The following is a 17,868-nucleotide window of genomic DNA, read 5'->3' as shown; positions in this document are numbered from 1 at the left end:
CGTACAGTCCACCTGTAGGTCTACATCCGTACAGTCCACCTGTAGATCTACATCCGTACAGTCCACCTGTAGGTCTACATCCGTACAGTCCACCTGTAGATCTACATCTGTACAGTCCACCTGTAGGTCTACATCTGTACAGTCCACCTGTAGGTCTACATCTGTACAGTCCACCTGTAGGTCTACATCTGTACAGTCCACCTGTAGGTCTACGGTCTCAGGTGAGCGTCTCCTGTGACTGAAACTCATCTATCAAACATGGAACTTTTATTCTGAAAGTAAAGTGCCCTGTGACCTCTGACCTTTGTCCTGTCGTCGCCGTGGCGACGTGCCTCCCACAGCAGCTCCTCCATGTCGCTGAGTTCCTCCCGCAGAGTTTCCACCTGAAACATCAGAGTCGACTTCTCGTTGTGCAGCTGAGCGTTTGAAACCATCGCTTTACGATACTTCTCCTCCGCCTCCGCCAGAGAGTCCTGACACGATCAATAACACCATGATTATGATGAAGAATGAATAAAACCTTTATTGATGATGATGGATTGATCAGTAAAGTATAATACCGTACCTTCATGTCTCTGATGGACGCCTCCGTCTCCACGGAGAACGACGTGTCACAGCTTCCTCTGCGGGACGAAGCTCCGCCCAGCGAGGCGAGCGTGGCGGCGGACAGCGTCGACGCCGTCCTCGAGCCCTGAGAGGACGAGGTCATCGATAATTAATCAATAATCATAATCAGTTAAATAAATTAACTTGTTTAGATTTACAAAAATATTACAAACTAGTAACAATTTAATTTTTAATTTAATTTACAGACTTTACTTTGTTTTGTCTTTTAGATTAAAATGTAGTCTTTGGACTCACTTTCTCCAGGAAGTCTCTGTCAGGCCTCTCCTCCACCTGCACACACAAACACGTTACCATGGAGACGCAGCACGTCACCACAGGAGCAAGTATTGATCATCAATAATCAGAAATGTGGACAGACGGCCAGCAGGTGGCGTCAGAGAGAGAGAGAGAGAGAGAGAGAGAGAGAGAGTATGGAACGCCTTGTTTCACCGTCACCAGACGTGTGAACAGGATGTTTAAGAAGCGCCGCACGCCGGGTGGCGTTGGATACGTCTGCCGTCGTCAGGCAGATGTTCACTATGTCTCCTCCTATAAAATAACTTCAAATAACTTCAAATAAGTTAAAATAAGTTAAAATAAGTCTGATCTGTTTCTCGTCACTTTATTTAATTCTTGCTTTGTCTTAATGTGACGTGTTTTGCACTAATCCTGTTAATCTGAACAGAGGATGAATAATAGTGATCGTGTTGTTATAACTGCAACCTGCTGTTGTAATTTAATATTAGTTTTATAATGTAAACTATTGATTGTTCCTCTAAATAATGTGAGCTCATGTGAACGTGTTCCAGGTGGATCAGTCACGGTGGATTTGTGATCTCTGTGGAAACGATGTCGGTGTTTAATATCAACATTAATCTGAAGTAAACACCTTCAACCTTGTGTCAACGTTGTCATGGGGACGTTGTGTTCTCACATGAAGCTAATGTTGCACATTTAACTGAAGTGGTGATCAATGTGTTCAATGGAAACTGATCACAGATATTCAACTATCACATGACACAGACAGATGTTTAACAGATGTTACTGTGTGTGATGCAGCAGAGTCACAAGGACGAAGCTACATGAACCACCTGAAGACTTTATCTAAATGCAGAAACATCAACCATCACTGAGGAGAAATGTCCTTCCTGAGGCTCCGTAGACGCCAGCAGGAAGTGCCTCTGTGTGAGGGAGGAGGTGAAGTGAACAGACGCCTGGCGGCGGCAGACGAGTGCAACGCCACCCAGAGTAGGACGCTTATTAAACAGAGCGTTGCAGGAAGTAATGCAGGAAGTCATGCAGGAAGTCATGCAGGAAGTCATGCAGGAAGTCATGCAGGAAGTCATGCAGGAAGTCATGCAGCAAGTCATGCAGCAAGTCATGCAGGAAGTCATGCAGGAAGTCATGCAGGAAGTCATGCAGCAAGTCATGCAGGAAGTCATGCAGGAAGTCATGCAGGAAGTCAACACCACCCAGAGCTCACCACTGGGCTCGCGCGAGCTGAACTGGCCCTGGAGGAAGCACGAGAACTGGAGCCCAAAAACCCTCCATAGTCCGACGGCTGGAGGGAAGGAAGGAAGGAAGGAAGGAAGGAAGGAAGGAAGGAAGGAAGGAAGGAAGGAAGGAGGAGAGAAGGATGGAAGGAAGGAAGGAAGGAAGGAAGGAAGGAAGGAAGGAAGGAGGAGAGAAGGATGGAAGGAAGGAAGGAAGGAAGGAAGGAAGGAAGGAAGGAAGGAAGGAAGGAAGGAGGAGAGAAGGAAGGAAGGAAGGAAGGAAGGAAGGAAGGAAGGATGGAAGGAAGGAAGGAAGGAAGGAAGGAGGAGAGAAGGAAGGAAGGAAGGAAGGAAGGATGGAAGGATGGAAGGAAGGAAGGAAGGAAGGAAGGAAGGAAGGAAGGAGGAGAGAAGGATGGAAGGAAGGAAGGAAGGAAGGAAGGAAGGAAGGAAGGATGGAAGGAAGGAAAGATGGAAGGAAGGAAGGAAGGAGGAAAGAAGGAAGGAAGGGAGGAAGGAAGGAAAGATGGAAGGAAGGAAGGAAGGAGGAAAGAAGGAAGGAAGGGAGGAAGGAAGGAAGGAAGGAAGGAAGGAAGGAAGGAAAGATGGAAGGAAGGAAGGAAGGAGGAAAGAAGGAAGGAGGAAAGAAGGAAGGAAGGAAGGAATGAAGGAAGGAAGGAAGGAAGGAAGGATGGAAGGAAGGAAGGATGGAAGGAAGGAAGGATGGAGGAAAGAAGGATGGAAGGAAGGAAGGAAGGGTGGAAGGAAGGAAGGAAGGAAGGATGGAGGAAAGAAGGATGGAAGGAAGGAAGGAAGGAAGGAAGGAAGGATGGAGGAAAGAAGGATGGAAGGAGGAAGGAAGGAAGGAAGGATGGAGGAAAGAAGGATGGAAGGAAGGAAGGAAGGAAGGAAGGATGGAGGAAAGAAGGAAGGAAGGAAGGAAGGAAGGAAGGAAGGAAGGAAGGAGGAAAGAAGGAAGGAAGGGAGGAAGGAAGGAAAGATGGAAGGAAGGAAGGAAGGAGGAAAGAAGGAAGGAAGGGAGGAAGGAAGGAAAGATGGAAGGAAGGAAGGAAGGAGGAAAGAAGGATGGAAGGGAGGAAGGAAGGAAGGAAGGAAGGATGGAGGAAAGAAGGATGGAAGGAAGGAAGGAAGGAAGGATGGAAGGAAGGAAAGAAGGAAGGAAGGAAGGAAGGAGGAAAGAAGGAAGGAAGGGAGGAAGGAAGGAAAGATGGAAGGAGGAAAGAAGGAAGGAAGGAAGGAGGAAAGAAGGAAGGAAGGAAGGATGGATGAAGGAAGGAAGGAAGGAAGGAAGGAAGGAAGGATGGATGAAGGAAGGAAGGATGGAAGGAAGGAAGGAAGGAAGGAGGAAAGAAGGAAGGAGGAAAGAAGGAAGGAAGGAAGGAGGAAAGAAGGAAGGAAGGAAGGGTGGATGAAGGAAGGAAGGAAGGATGAAAGAAGGAAGGAAGGAAGGAGGAAAGAAGGAAGGATGGATGGAAGGAAGGATGGAAGGAGGAAAGAAGGAAGGAAGGAAGGATGGAGGAAAGAAGGAAGGATGGAAGGAAGGAAGGAAGGAAGGAAGGAAGGATGGAGGAAAGAAGGAAGGAAGGAAGGAAGGATGGAGGAAAGAAGGAAGGATGGAAGGAAGGAAGGAAGGAAGGATGGAAGGATGGAGGAAAGAAGGAAGGAAGGATGGATGGAAGGAAGGAAGGATGGAGGAAAGAAGGAAAGAAGGAAGGAAGGAAGGAAGGAAGGAAGGAAGGAAGGATGGAAGGAAGGAAGGAAGGAAGGAAGGAAGGAAGGATGGAGGAAAGAAGGAAGGAGGAAAGAAGGAAGGATGGATGAAGGAAGGAAGGAAGGAGGAAAGAAGGAAGGAGGAAAGAAGGAAGGATGGATGAAGGAAGGAAGGAAGGAAGGAGGAAAGAAGGAAGGAAGGAAGGAGGAAAGAAGGAAGGATGGATGGAAGGAAGGATGGAAGGAGGAAAGAAGGAAGGAAGGATGGATGGAAGGAAGGAAGGATGGATGGAAGGAAGGATGGAAGGAGGAAAGAAGGAAGGAAGGAAGGATGGATGGAAGGAAGGAAGGATGGATGGAAGGAAGGAAAGAAGGAAGGAAGGAAGGAGGAAAGAAGGAAGGAGGAAAGAAGGAAGGACGGACGGAAGGAAGGATGGAAGGAAGGAAAGAAGGAAGGAAGGAAGGATGGATGGAAGGAAAGAAGGAAGGAAGGAAGGAAGGAAGGAAGGAAGGAAGGAAGGAAGGAAGGACGGAAGGAAGGAAGGAAGGAAGGAAGGATGGAAGGAAGGAAGACAGAATCAGTTGTTAGTAACGGCAGAGTTTGACGAGCAGATGTCACCATTTCACTGATTACTACTGAGCAATGAATCAATGCATTATTGTATTGACTGATTGATTGATTGATCTCTTTCTACGGTTTGTCTACTGACAGCACACACTAACAACAGGAAGTGATGTCAGAGACCGACCCTGCAGCTCAGAGAGCGAGGACCTTCACAGAGCCGCGCTGACGGCTGCAGAGAAGAAGAAACATGTTTCAGTCCTCGCTGTAACATCAAGACATGTTGTGAGAACGTTGTGAGAACGTTGTGAGAGCGTTGTGAGAGCTTTGTGAGAGCGTTGTGAGAGCGTTGTGAGAGCGTTGTGAGAGCGTTGTGAGAGCGTTTTGAGAGCGTTCTGAGCGTTGTGAGAGCGTTGGGAGAGAGTTGTGAGAGAGTTGTGAGAGCGTTGTGAGAGCGTTCTGAGCGTTGTGAGAGCGTTGTGAGAGCGTTGTGAGAGCGTTGTGAGAGCGTTGTGAGAGCGTTCTGAGCGTTGTGAGAGAGTTGTGAGAGAGTTGTGAGAGCGTTGTGAGAGCGTTGTGAGAGAGTTGTGAGAGCGTTGTGAGAGCGTTGTGAGAGAGTTGTGAGAGCGTTCTGAGAGTTGTGAGAGCGTTGTGAGAGCGTTGTGAGAGCATTGTGAGAGCGTTGTGAGAGAGTTGTGAGAGCGTTGTGAGAGAGTTGTGAGAGCGTTGTGAGAGAGTTGTGAGAGCGTTGTGAGAGCGTTGTGAGAGCGTTGTGAGAGAGTTGTGAGAGAGTTGTGAGAGCGTTGTGAGAGAGTTGTGAGAGCGTTGTGAGAGAGTTGTGAGAGCGTTGTGAGAGCGTTGTGAGAGAGTTGTGAGAGCGTTCTGAGCGTTGTGAGAGAGTTGTGAGAGAGTTGTGAGAGCGTTGTGAGAGCGTTGTGAGAGAGTTGTGAGAGAGTTGTGAGAGAGTTGTGAGAGAGTTGTGAGAGCGTTGTGAGAGAGTTGTGAGAGCGTTGTGAGAGAGTTGTGAGAGAGTTGTGAGAGCGTTCTGAGCGTTGTGAGAGCGTTGTGAGAGCGTTGTGAGAGCGTTGTGAGAGCGTTCTGAGCGTTGTGAGAGAGTTGTGAGAGAGTTGTGAGAGAGTTGTGAGAGAGTTGTGAGAGAGTTGTGAGAGCGTTCTGAGCGTTGTGAGAGAGTTGTGAGAGAGTTGTGAGAGCGTTGTGAGAGAGTTGTGAGAGAGTTGTGAGAGCGTTGTGAGAGCGTTGTGAGAGAGTTGTGAGAGCGTTGTGAGAGCGTTGTGAGAGAGTTGTGAGAGCGTTGTGAGAGCGTTGTGAGAGCGTTGTGAGAGAGTTGTGAGAGCGTTGTGAGAGAGTTGTGAGAGAGTTGTGAGAGCGTTCTGAGCGTTGTGAGAGAGTTGTGAGAGAGTTGTGAGAGCGTTGTGAGAGAGTTGTGAGAGCGTTGTGAGAGCGTTGTGAGAGTGTTGTGAGAGAGTTGTGAGAGCGTTCTGAGCGTTGTGAGAAGGTTGTGAGAGAGTTGTGAGAGAGTTGTGAGAGAGTTGTGAGAGAGTTGTGAGAGCGTTCTGAGCGTTGTGAGAAGGTTGTGAGAGAGTTGTGAGAGAGTTGTGAGAGCGTTGTGAGAGCGTTGTGAGAGAGTTGTGAGAGAGTTGTGAGAGAGTTGTGAGAGCGTTCTGAGAGAGTTGTGAGAGAGTTGTGAGAGAGTTGTGAGAGCGTTGTGAGAGAGTTGTGAGAGCGTTGTGAGAGAGTTGTGAGAGCGTTGTGAGAGAGTTGTGAGAGCGTTCTGAGCGTTGTGAGAGAGTTGTGAGAGCGTTGTGAGAGCGTTCTGAGCGTTGTGAGAGAGTTGTGAGAGAGTTGTGAGAGAGTTGTGAGAGCGTTGTGAGAGCGTTGTGAGAGCGTTCTGAGCGTTGTGAGAGAGTTGTGAGAGCGTTGTGAGAGAGTTGTGAGAGAGTTGTGAGAGCGTTGTGAGAGAGTTGTGAGAGCGTTGTGAGAGAGTTGTGAGAGAGTTGTGAGAGCGTTGTGAGAGAGTTGTGAGAGAGTTGTGAGAGAGTTGTGAGAGAGTTGTGAGAGCGTTGTGAGAGTGTTGAGAGAGTTGTGAGAGAGTTGTGAGAGAGTTGTGAGAGCGTTGTGAGAGTTGTGAGAGCGTTGTGAGAGAGTTGTTAATAACTTGAAGCTATGGGACTGTGGACATAAAGCTTTCAGACTAGACATTAACTACAACTCCCAGAGTGCATTTCAGCAAGAAACAGCCAATCGCAGAGCTTAGACTCGGGTCATGTGTGCCGCTAACAAGCAGAAGTTAAATATTTAACTTGTTTTACAATCTGCAGATTAAATCAGTTCACTTATTAGTTCTGGGTCACTTTGAGTGAATTCAGTAACCATGGCGACATGTTGTTTTGGCTTCGGCTCCATAGCAACAGCAGCCGAGGCTCATGGGTATTGTAGTATTGTAACAGACAGAGAGGAAGTGTAAATGCTGTAAACCTGCAGGATGGTTACATGTGTTCAGTAACATCGATCGATTATTATCGGTTATTGATCACTGATCAGCCTGATGGTCTCTGTGTGTGTGTGTGTGTGTGTGTGTGTCAGGAAGTGACATCATCAATGTGTCACTCAGGTGTTCTGCTATCACGAAGCTGCCTCACTTTTAGCACAAGTAAATCACCATGGTAACTAGGTAGATCACTATGGTAACCAGGCAGATCACCGTGGTAACGTATAATGCTGAACAGAGGATCAACAGCCTGACGGACCAATCAGATCACTGGAAACACAGAGTCATCATTCCTGCAGTATCCTGACTAACGTATGAAACAGATCAATATCTTCTGGTATTGATCAGTACTTGTGTGTGTGTGTGTGTGTGTGTGTCTCACCTTCAGGCTGCCTCGACTCCCCACAGACATCCTCTCCTCATCGTCTGACACCTGAAATCACACAAACACACCTCCGTTACCATGGAAACCAGCCTGATCTAACCCGTCCACTTCCCCTCAGGTGTGTGACTGACGGTCGCCGCAGCAACACACTCTGAGACACTCGGCCAGGAAAAGAAAAGAAAGAAGAAGAAGAAGAAGAGATACAGACCGAAGCGTGTCTCCGGGAGTGGCGAGAGTAGCGCTCACTGTCCTCCTGAAGCCACGAAGAAGAAACAGAGAACAGTTACAGAGCTGGAAGTCACAGAAGAAGAAGAGTGAGAGGGTCACGTGTCCTCTGAACACAAACGGATCACTGATGATGTTATATTATTATTATTATTATTATATGAGATTAGATGATATTAAATCAATACAGTTTGACCTGATGTGTTCAGAGGAAACTCCTGACAGACAGAGAGCAGGGTCAAACAACACAGCAGCTACCTGACAGACATGCTGAGGGGAAACACTGCCCACCGTCAACATGCAATAATATAAAATAATAGACATGGAAATAAAAATATAAAGTTTCCATAAAATCAGAATAAAACAAAACAAACTGATCAAATTTGAATGATGCTGTTAAATACAAACGTCACATTCAGTGCAGACTGATAATCAATCACTCATCAATCAGTATGACCGTTAATCCATGAGACAGTCTGAGCACGTGCAGAACAAACAAACAAACAAACAACAAGCAGACTAACAGATCTACTTCCTGCTGACATGCTGTGTGCAGCGCCACCTGAAAACCTCGTATCTCCCCTCGTTACATCAGAGTCTGTGTGTCAGGAGGTAAACTGACCTTTGACCTCCAATCAAAGAGACGCTGATATATTATTATATATGACATCATTAGATTATTAATAGTGAAGCATCAGTGTTAGAGCAGCATGTTACTGTTGTAGCTGCTGGAGGTGGAGCTAGTTTACACTACTTTATATACAGTTAGCTAGTTTAGTCCAGTGGTTCCCAACCTAGGGGTCGGGCCCCTCCAAAGGGTCAGCAGATAAATCTGAGGGGTGGTGAGATGATTAATGGGAGAGGAAAGAAGAAAAAACAAAGTTCTGATACACAAATCTGTTTTCAGTTTTTGGACTTTTTCTCTAATCTTTGATTTTTGCTGAAATATTGGATCATTTGAACATTTATTGAAATGAAAGCATGTGAGAAGTTTAGAGGGAAAAATCACTATTTGGTGGAGCTGTTAACAACTCATAGACATGTGAAATGTGGGGACGAGTAAGTCCTGGTCAAACGCTTCAAGAAGGTGAGAAATCCCACCAACGAGCTGGTGACCAGGCTCACCTGTTACTGGTTTTACCAGCACTGAGCGGAGCTGCCATCAAGGCAAACTGTGGACACGCTGAGGAATCTGACTTATCAAACATAGTTTGGTTTGATCACATGAGTCCTGATGTGTTGTTTTATAGTTTTAATGTCTTCAGTTTTGTTCTCTGATGTAGAAAATAATAAAAATAAAGAATGAAAACAGGAGATACAAGGTTTCCATGTGTCTGACTGCAGCTCATACAGAGTCCTACCATCCACTGCTCAATGTGACCCCACTTATTATCCAGACCATAATACTTCTGCAGAGAGGAAGATGAGGAGGAGGAAGAAGAAGAGGAGAAAGGAGGAAGAGGAGGAGGAAGAAGAAGATGTTAGGACAAGAAGATGAAATATGAAAACATCAGATTTAAAGAGAAAAACTTGTGGTGTGTTTGTTTTAAGCATCTTGGTGCAGTAGGCGGGTGGGGCTTAGGATGTAAAACACTTTCTGTGAGCTCAGTGAGCAGTAAACTCCACCCGGCCGGTGCTGCGAGACGAGTAAAACAAACAGACTTTGGGGTCAAAGGAGTGCCATAAACAAGAATAAATCTGTGAAAGAATAAGAGAATGTGTTTATTTATTTATTTATTGTTTCATTTATTCCTCTTTAGATTTCACAGATTTCTTGTTTTTAAGGCGCCGCTGCGACTCCTCAGCAGATTTAAGGTGGAATGGAGAGTTAGTTAGTTAGTCGTACCTTGTGGCTGTGAAACAGCTACAGCAGGCGGGAGGAGACAAGAGGAGAAGCAGGTTAGACACATGAAGCAGAGGTCAGAGGTCAAAGGTCAGAGATGTTTGGGGTTAAATGACATGAATCAAACAGATGATGGAGGGATGTTATTCATACTCGACACAGCACGAGAGACTCTGTGGGTCCACGTTCACAGAGACCAGACCCAACGTAGACCAGACCTAACTTAGACCAGACCCAACAGACCAGACCTAACGTAGACCAGACCCAAGAGACCAGACCCAACAGACCAGACCCAACGTAGACCAGACCCAACAGACCAGACCCAATGTAGACCAGACACAACGTAGACCAGACACCACAGACCAGACCCAACGTAGACCAGACCCAACAGACCAGACCCTATGTAGACCAGACCCAACGTAGACCAGACCCAACGTAGACCAGACCCCACAGACCAGACCCAACGTAGACCAGACCTCACAGACCAGACCCAACGTAGACCAGACCTAACTTAGACCAGACCCAACGTAGACCAGACCCAACGTAAACCAGACCCAACAGACCAGACCCAACGTAGACAAGATCCAACAGCCCAGACCCAACAGACCAGACCCAACGTAGACCAGACGCAACAGACCAGACCCAACGTAGACCAGACCCAACGTAGACCAGACCTAACATAGACCAGACCCAACGTACACCAGACCCAACGTAGACTAGACCTAACGTAGACCAGACTAAACAGACCAGACCCAACGTAGACCAGACCGAACAGACCAGAACTAACGTAGACCAGAACTAACGTAGACCAGACCTAACGTAGACCAGACCCAACGTAGAACAGACCTTACGTAGACCAGACCCAACAGACCAGATCCAATGTAGACCAGACCGAACGTAGACCAGACCGAACAGACCAGAACTAACGTAGACCAGACCTAACATAGACCAGACCGAACAGACCAGAACTAATGTAGACCAGAACTTATGTGGACGAGACCGAATGTAGAATAGACCGAACGTAGACCAGACCCAAAAAAGACCAGACCCAACAAAGACCAGACCCAACGTAGACCAGACCCAACTGACACTTGACAGAATGGAAACATGTCGGACACAGTGACTCATCTGGACGGTCTGACTCTCCACCGGGTTGTGGTCCGGCTGCGAGACAAAGACGTGGTTATAAACACTGTAGAGTTCATGACTCCAAACTGTTACTGCGGCCGTCTGTGGAACCCCGAGTACTAATGAGGAGCAGGATAAGAGTGAACTGAGACGCCCCACTCTGATGCATTCTTCATCGCCATAGGAGACCTCGACCAGGAAAACCTCAACCAGGAAAACCAGAACCAGGAGAACCTCAACCAGGAAAACCAGAACCAGGAAAACCAGAACCAGGAAAACCTCAACCAGGAAAACCAGAACCAGGAGAACCTCAATCAAACCTAAAGACTGTTTTAAGTTCTACCAGCTTGGGAACAACGAGGGAAAAACACGTTGTTCTTTACACCAAATAATAAATGAGAGGTGACGACTCATCTTCATCATTATCAATAGATTTAACATCACAGAGACTCTCAGTAACAACCAATCAATTCATCAATTGATCAAACACCAGAAACTTAATCAGAAACTAATGTGATAAACTGGTTATTGTTTTACTGGTTTTTGCAGCTTCTCTTTGTGTTGAGTGACATTAAACTGAATCCTGAACATGTTTCTGTTTAACAAAGCAAACTATTGATCATTAACTGAGAACATCATCAGCAGTAATCGATCACATGACCAGCATCAACAAACAGTCAGCTGACCAGATGAAAGTCTGTTTGACCAGAAACATGAAATCAGTTCAAGTCACTTCTTCCAGATTTCATTATTATTATCATCATGTTAGAAGCTGTAACTATTATTGTATCTATTGATCCATCTGCAGATTATTTTAACTCCATTACAACTTCATAGTTTCCATGGTGACGTCTTCACTCGTCCTATTTTGCCTAAAACACTAAAATATTCAGTTTATCATCATCTCTGATGCAGAAAAGCTTCAAAACTTCACATTTAAGAGGCTGAAAACTCACAAAAACATTTGAATATAAACGAATCAGCTTTAAATAAAACCGCTGAGTCATCACCAGTTTAACCTTTTGAGCAGAAGACAGTGAGACGTGGCTGAAAGCTCAGTCATTAGTAAGTGCAGCTTTACTCACCGCAGCGTAAAGAGACATGAAAGCGTCCGTCGCTCAGAGACGCAGCAGCTGACTGATGATTAAAGCAGAGCCACACTCACTGTGACTGTGTGACCTTTGACCCCGGCAGGGTCAGCACTGTCAGGTAAACTCACCTGGAGCTGCACGCGCTCAGTGGAGGGTCAAATCAATCAGAGCTGATTGATCTGTTGTTTACATGAAGTTTATTTTGAAGCTAGCGACAGGAAACAGACTCCTGTGGACCAATCACAGCAGGCGGTGAGAGGAGAACGGCGCAGTGAGTTTGGGTTCAGGATTACAGCGCAGAGTGAGACCTCCTCACCTCCTTCTGTTGTCTCTCCAGCTCCTTCATCCGGATCTCTCGAGCCTCCGCCCTCGCCGCTCGCTTCGCCGCCAGCCGCGCCTCCGCCTGTCACACAGATCAATACTCAATAATCAATCACCAAACAATCTTTTAATGTTGTCACTTTCTCATTTCATCAGTTCTCCAAAGGGACTCTGGAACAGATTTATTATTATTGATTATTGATATTTATCCAACGTTATAAACTGACTTTGTGGACGTTTTTAATCAATCAATGAAAATATTGATTCCCGTCAGAGAGACAAATCAATAAATACAGATGTATGAAATAAAAAAGATGAAAAATACAAAATAAAAAATATATTTTATAACATATGAAACACTTAAAAATAAAATATAATTCAAAAATAAATAGTATCAAGATATAAAAAGGTATTTTAAAAAAATCAATAAATATATAATTAATATAACATGAATATAAATCACATGAAAACCATCATCAATAAACATCTACATTTGTACAAAACAAATAAAGATTTTAGAAAACGTTTTAAAAACAATTTTACAACATAAAAACAACTTTAAACAACTTTAAAAAGAATAAAACACTTTTTTAATGTGGTCAAGTTATCTGTTCATCAAGGTGTGTTCAGGTGTGTTCAGGTGTGTTCAGGTGTGTTCAGGTGTGTTCAGGTTCATCAAGGTGTGTTCAGGTGTGTTCAGGTGTGTTCAGGTGTGTTCAGGTTCATCAAGGTGTGTTCAGGTGTGTTCAGGTGTGTTCAGGTTCATCAAGGTGTGTTCATGCGGGTTCAGGTGTGTTCATGCGGGTTCAGGTGTGTTCATGCGGGTTCAGGTTCATTCAGGTGTGTTCAGGTCGAGCTGAGGAATGTGGATCCACCTGTCTTCATACTGGGAGACACTCCCTCTGTTCCCATGACACTGACTCAGCCCTACACCTGAGTACCTGCTGACACACCTGTCTGCACACAGGTAGTGTTTGAAGTCACACTAACATCATAAACAGGTTCAACACAGACAGAAACTAAAACAATGATTTTATGAAACTCGTCAGACACATGAATATTCCAACAGCTGATATGATCGACGCTGATAAATACGACTCTGGATGAACTGGAGTCATGTTGGGAAATGTGTTGCCAGTTAACACAGACCAGTACTGAGCAGCTCTGTGAGGGTCTCTGCTGAAACCTGATCACTGCACTGGGAGTCAACGTACTGGTCTGTCCTGTAAATATGTAAACCAGTAAATAAAAACATGTTGTGACAGTTGAGATGCAGATTAATGTTTGTCCTGCTGCAGAGGCTTAAAGATGGAGGTCAGACACACACACACAAACACACACACACACACACACACACACACACACACACACACACACACACACACACACACACACACACACACACACACACACACACACACACACACACACACACTCTCTCAGTAGGTCAGAAGGGGGGGGGGGGGGGGCACCAGACTCCATTCATAAAAGCTCTAGTTTAGCAGAAGCCGTCTGTGTTCAGCAGCCTTTATTCCGTCCCTGCAGGAGGTTTTGATTCTGCAGCAGCTTTGATCCACTTTATCATGTTTTATCATGTTTTATGTTTCTTTTTCAAAGTAAAATAATGTGATTTATTTAAACTGCTGCCAGTGAAGAGTCGTACGTAACGACTTCCTGCAGATCACAACTAGATTACAGATGAACATGAGAACCATGAGGACTCAACGTTCCATTTATAACCTTTATTAAATAAACTTTCAGCTCAACATCAGCAGCAAATAAAATCATCAATAATGTTATTAAAATAAATCTAGTTGGATGTTTGAGGCAGATTATGTCTCCTGACTCACTGAATCAAACCTCATCTGGGAACGTTTGGGAACATTTGGGAACATTTGGGAACATTTGGGAATAGTTTTGCTCGTCTATGGCATCGTGTTTGTTGGCAGGTGAGATTTGTCGTCAGTTGCCGCCACACTAAACGCCACGATTGGTCCAAACCACAAGCAGCTGCTGATTCAGACGTTTCATGGAGAGAAGTTGTTGTAATTGAACTAAACTGCAGCTCATAAATATTGTGAAGATTTGTTGCATTTGTGTAAATTATTGTTATTATTAATTTCCTGGATGAAGAAGTTTCCACTCAGACTCTGGAGGGTTAAACATGTTGATACGTGGAGCGACATCTGACTGGATGAATGTGAACAAACCAGTTTAACCATTTGAGTTTTAGCTCCATCACATGATGCAGCGAGTCCTCAGAAACTGGAGCAGCTGATACACGATCAATACATCAGTTCCAGCAGCTGAAACACGATCAATACATCAGTTCAAGCAGCTGATACACGATCAATACATCAGTTCAAGCAGCTGAAACACGATCAATACATCAGTTCCAGCAGCTGATCAGGAATCCATTTCTAACTCTGAGTCAATAATTGATTTGTTCTATAAATCATCAGAAAATACGCAACAAAAACATTTAATTAAGAAGTGAGAACATCAAATCATTTGATTCAATGATTATTGATTATCAGGACTGCTGCAGAGTAAATATTATTATTATTATTATTATTATGTGAACATTTTTACATTATTTCTTTAATCTGTGAATCAGCTGCAGATTATTTTATGTTTCATTCTTTAACTTCAGACTGAAGACGTCATGTGACCTCACACACGATCAATAACCAGAACCAATAATCATCTGATTGAAAGGAAAGGCGTCAGATATGTATGTATTTATCTGTATATGATCTGGAGACAACGGGACAGGATTCTGGTATCAGCAGCGTTCTGGTTTCTGTTTGTAGTCTGAGAAGTATCGACCAATCAGGTTTGAGGTTTAGTTGTCTGGATCTGCTGGCTACACCAGCAGCCCGGAGATATCAGCCGTTGTCCCCGGAGGCTAAATGGTGGTCAGACAGATGGTCGCTGGGTTCAGAGACTGTATAAAGATAGACGTGGCGAGATGTGGCGCCACCTGCTGGTTCGACTGGAGTCGGTTTGGCGCCGGTCATTTGGAGCTTCCATATGAGGAGTGCAGAACACGCCCCGCCACCTCATACCCAGCTAACGCTAGCTTACCGAGAACACCGAGCGCTGCACAAAATGTAGTTTCCGAGGATGGTGATGTAATGACCCGCCCTCCTCTGCCTCTGATTGGCTAGTACTCGTTGCCTTCGTTGGTTGGGTTTCGGCGTGAGGAGTGGGCTAGTTAGGGTTAGAATATCAGGGTCAGCCAATCAGAGGCAGAGTAGGAGCGGGTCTTATGTCACCATCCTAGGAAACTCACATCCTGGAGCCACGGAGAGCAGCAGGTGAGCCACCTGTCAATCACAGCTGTCAATCACAGCTGTCAATCAACAGCTGTCAATCACAGCTGTCAATCAACACCCACAGCACACATCACAGCTGCTATAAGTCTTCAAATCTTATTAACGCAGCGATAATTGTCTGAATGTAAAGACTGAGACCAGAATAACTCGCTGAAAACAAACTGACTCAGTGTTTGTAGACACGTTGAGGCTCTTTGAACAGGCGTCAGTTAGCAGTTAGTAGCTAGCAGTTAGTAGCTAGCAGTTAGCAGCTAGCAGTTAGCAGTTAGTAGCTAGCAGTTAGCAGTTAGTAGCTAGCAGTTAGTAGCTAGCAGTTAGCAGCTAGCAGCTAGCAGTTAGCAGTTAGTAGCTAGCAGTTAGCAGCTAGCTACTAGCTACTTTTCAGCAAACTGGAGAATAAAGTGATTCAGTTTCCAGCTGACTGAGCAGCTTCATGTTTCCACATTCCAGCTTCAGTATGTAGGACACACACACACACACACACACACACACACACACACACACACACACACACACACACCTAATTATCATAAAATTATCATAAGAATGTAAAACATGAATCTCTGCGTCACCATTATTAATATATTCATATTATTAACATTTTAATGTAACTTGTTTTTTAAATGAACTTTTTAAGGCTGATTCAAGTTTATTTTAGTCAGAAAGCTAAAACTTAAATTTGAAGTTTGTTATTTTTGTTGTTTTTTAAATAGTTTATATTATTTATAATTATGTGTCATTTTTTCCCATTTGATTGATTGATTGATTGAACATGATTGATCAGTATGTCATGGCGGGCTCCTGTCAGCTGACTCATCGGTGACTCTGTCCGCTGCTGATGTGCCGCAGTGTCTGATCTGAAGTCACGTGCTGTATGGATCCAATAACGTATCAATAACAAGTATCGATTAGCAGAACTCACCTCTCGTGCGATCTGGCTCAGGGCATCGTCCTCAGCGGTCAGCCTCTCCCGGTTCGGGATCCTCTTCCTGCCCGGTCCCTGAGTCCCCATCATACCGGGAGCCGAATGATCCGCAGAGGTGTCCTGTAGTCCGGGACACACGGACCCGGTGATGAGACCCGGTGATTAAACCCGGTAAAAACACGAAATAAACCGGGTTCACCTTCAAAATCCGTGTTTCTCTGACGCTGTCCTGCAGTCAGCTTCTCTCGGTCCGGTATCCTTCACTGTCCATCGGTCAGGAGGTTTTTACCGGAGCCGAATTATCCGCAGAGGTCTCCTCCTCCCCAACAGAACCGGACCCGGTGACTAAACCCAGATTAAACACGAAATAAACCGGGTTCGCGTTCAGAATCAGTGTTTCTGTGACGCGGTTCGGCGGACTCAGGACGTCCGGAGGGGCTGCGAGCCGCGCTGCCGTTAACGTTTGCTGAACTCGTTTCTCTGATAACTTGAGATCCAGACGGTCAGCAGGTTTTTACCGGGACCCGAATTATCCGCAGAAGTCTCCTCTTCTGCAAAACAAACAGGCCCCGTTATTGAACCCGTTAAAAACACTGAATTAAGTAGTTTTACGTTAAAATCGGTGTTTTTCTGACGGTGCTCTGCAGTCAGCTTCTTTCTCTCCGGTATCCTTCGATGTCCGTCTTTCAGGAGGTCTTTACCGGAGCCGAATTATCCGCAGAGGTCTCCTCCTCTCCAACACAACCGGACCCGTCATTAAACCCGGTCAAAACACGACATAGACCCGGTTCACGTTTAAAATCGGTGTTTTTCTGACGCTGTCCGGAGCGGCTGCGGGCCGAGCTGCCGCTAACGTTAGCTCGCTGCCGACCGTCACACCGGGAGAACCGGAGAGACAAAAGCGTTCAAACACCACCGGCTGCTGCTGCGGTTCCTGCGCCGCCGGTCACATCCCTCCGTGAGACGAAGCTCTCTCCGCAGCGTCGGTTAAACGGCCCGAAGCTCGTTAATCCGCCATTGTCCCCGTCGCCGCCGACCGGAGCCGCTTCCTCCGTGACCGTGAAGTAAACACGCGTCACGCGGTCAGGTGAGCCGCAGGTGGACCGGGCCGTGAACGCATCCTGACAGTAACTTATTGTGGTTCACTCTTCACGTCATGACGTCATGACGTCATGAATATTAATTTATTTTAACGAAGGTAAAAAGCTCTGAAGACTTGATTTGTTCTTAAAAATGATTAAATACACTAAATAAATGATTAATAACTCATCAAGAACACGTATATACGTCACTGTGTTTATATTAAGTAAAAACTTTATAATGATAATATTACTATTAATAATCTATAATGTTATCGTGTGTTATTATTAATTTTCTTTCATTAGAATATATTACACGTTATATTATATTCCTCTATTTCATAATAAGCACATATTTCACAGCATGTTGCTCCTCAGCTACAGCTCCAACATTTAATGGTCACTGACGTCACTAATGAGAAGTTATTTCTGATTCCTACATAAAGAACTTTTAGTCCATTTTACATTCAAAAAAGTGCAGAAGTATTATTACATTTCCGTATCGTCTGGTCATCATGTTAACTGCTTCATGTACTGCTGGATAGTTTAATCTATAATAATACATCATATTTCCTCTGTTGGTCGTATGTTTTGTGTGTAAAATCTTAATCTGTAACCAGTAACAAACTGTT

At 45.0% G+C, this 17,868-nt stretch overlaps 2 protein-coding genes across 8 annotated transcripts in view; both read right to left on the bottom strand.

The window, feature by feature from the left end:
* lrrfip1b (leucine rich repeat (in FLII) interacting protein 1b) overlaps positions 1–17,330 on the bottom strand; it is a 31,878-nt gene extending 14,548 nt beyond the window's left edge. For 2 of the 6 annotated variants that reach the window (XM_042404211.1, XM_042404212.1), the window contains exons 1-7: positions 16,155–17,330; positions 11,890–11,976; positions 7,284–7,334; positions 2,090–2,167; positions 862–897; positions 566–691; positions 303–473 (exon numbers count right to left, since the gene is read on the bottom strand). In XM_042404211.1, coding sequence (XP_042260145.1) covers positions 303–473; positions 566–691; positions 862–897; positions 2,090–2,167; positions 7,284–7,334; positions 11,890–11,976; positions 16,155–16,247 — 642 coding nt within the window. In that variant the 5' untranslated portion in view covers positions 16,248–17,330. The remainder of the gene's footprint in view (positions 1–302; positions 474–565; positions 692–861; positions 898–2,089; positions 2,168–7,283; positions 7,335–11,889; positions 11,977–16,154) is intronic. The other 4 variants (XM_042404210.1, XM_042404213.1, XM_042404208.1 and 1 more) reach the window with 3 other exon arrangements.
* The window catches only part of LOC121891677 (NLR family CARD domain-containing protein 3-like), a 408,525-nt gene that overhangs the window by 313,791 nt on the left and 76,866 nt on the right, over positions 1–17,868 (bottom strand). The window lies entirely within an intron of this gene.

The sequence above is a fragment of the Thunnus maccoyii genome, chromosome 24 (genome assembly GCF_910596095.1).
Source record: "Thunnus maccoyii chromosome 24, fThuMac1.1, whole genome shotgun sequence".
In the NCBI taxonomy this organism is placed as follows: Eukaryota; Metazoa; Chordata; class Actinopteri; order Scombriformes; family Scombridae; genus Thunnus; species Thunnus maccoyii.
The sequence above is the reverse complement of the archived record's forward strand: the minus strand, read 5'-3'. Positions and strand labels throughout refer to the sequence as shown.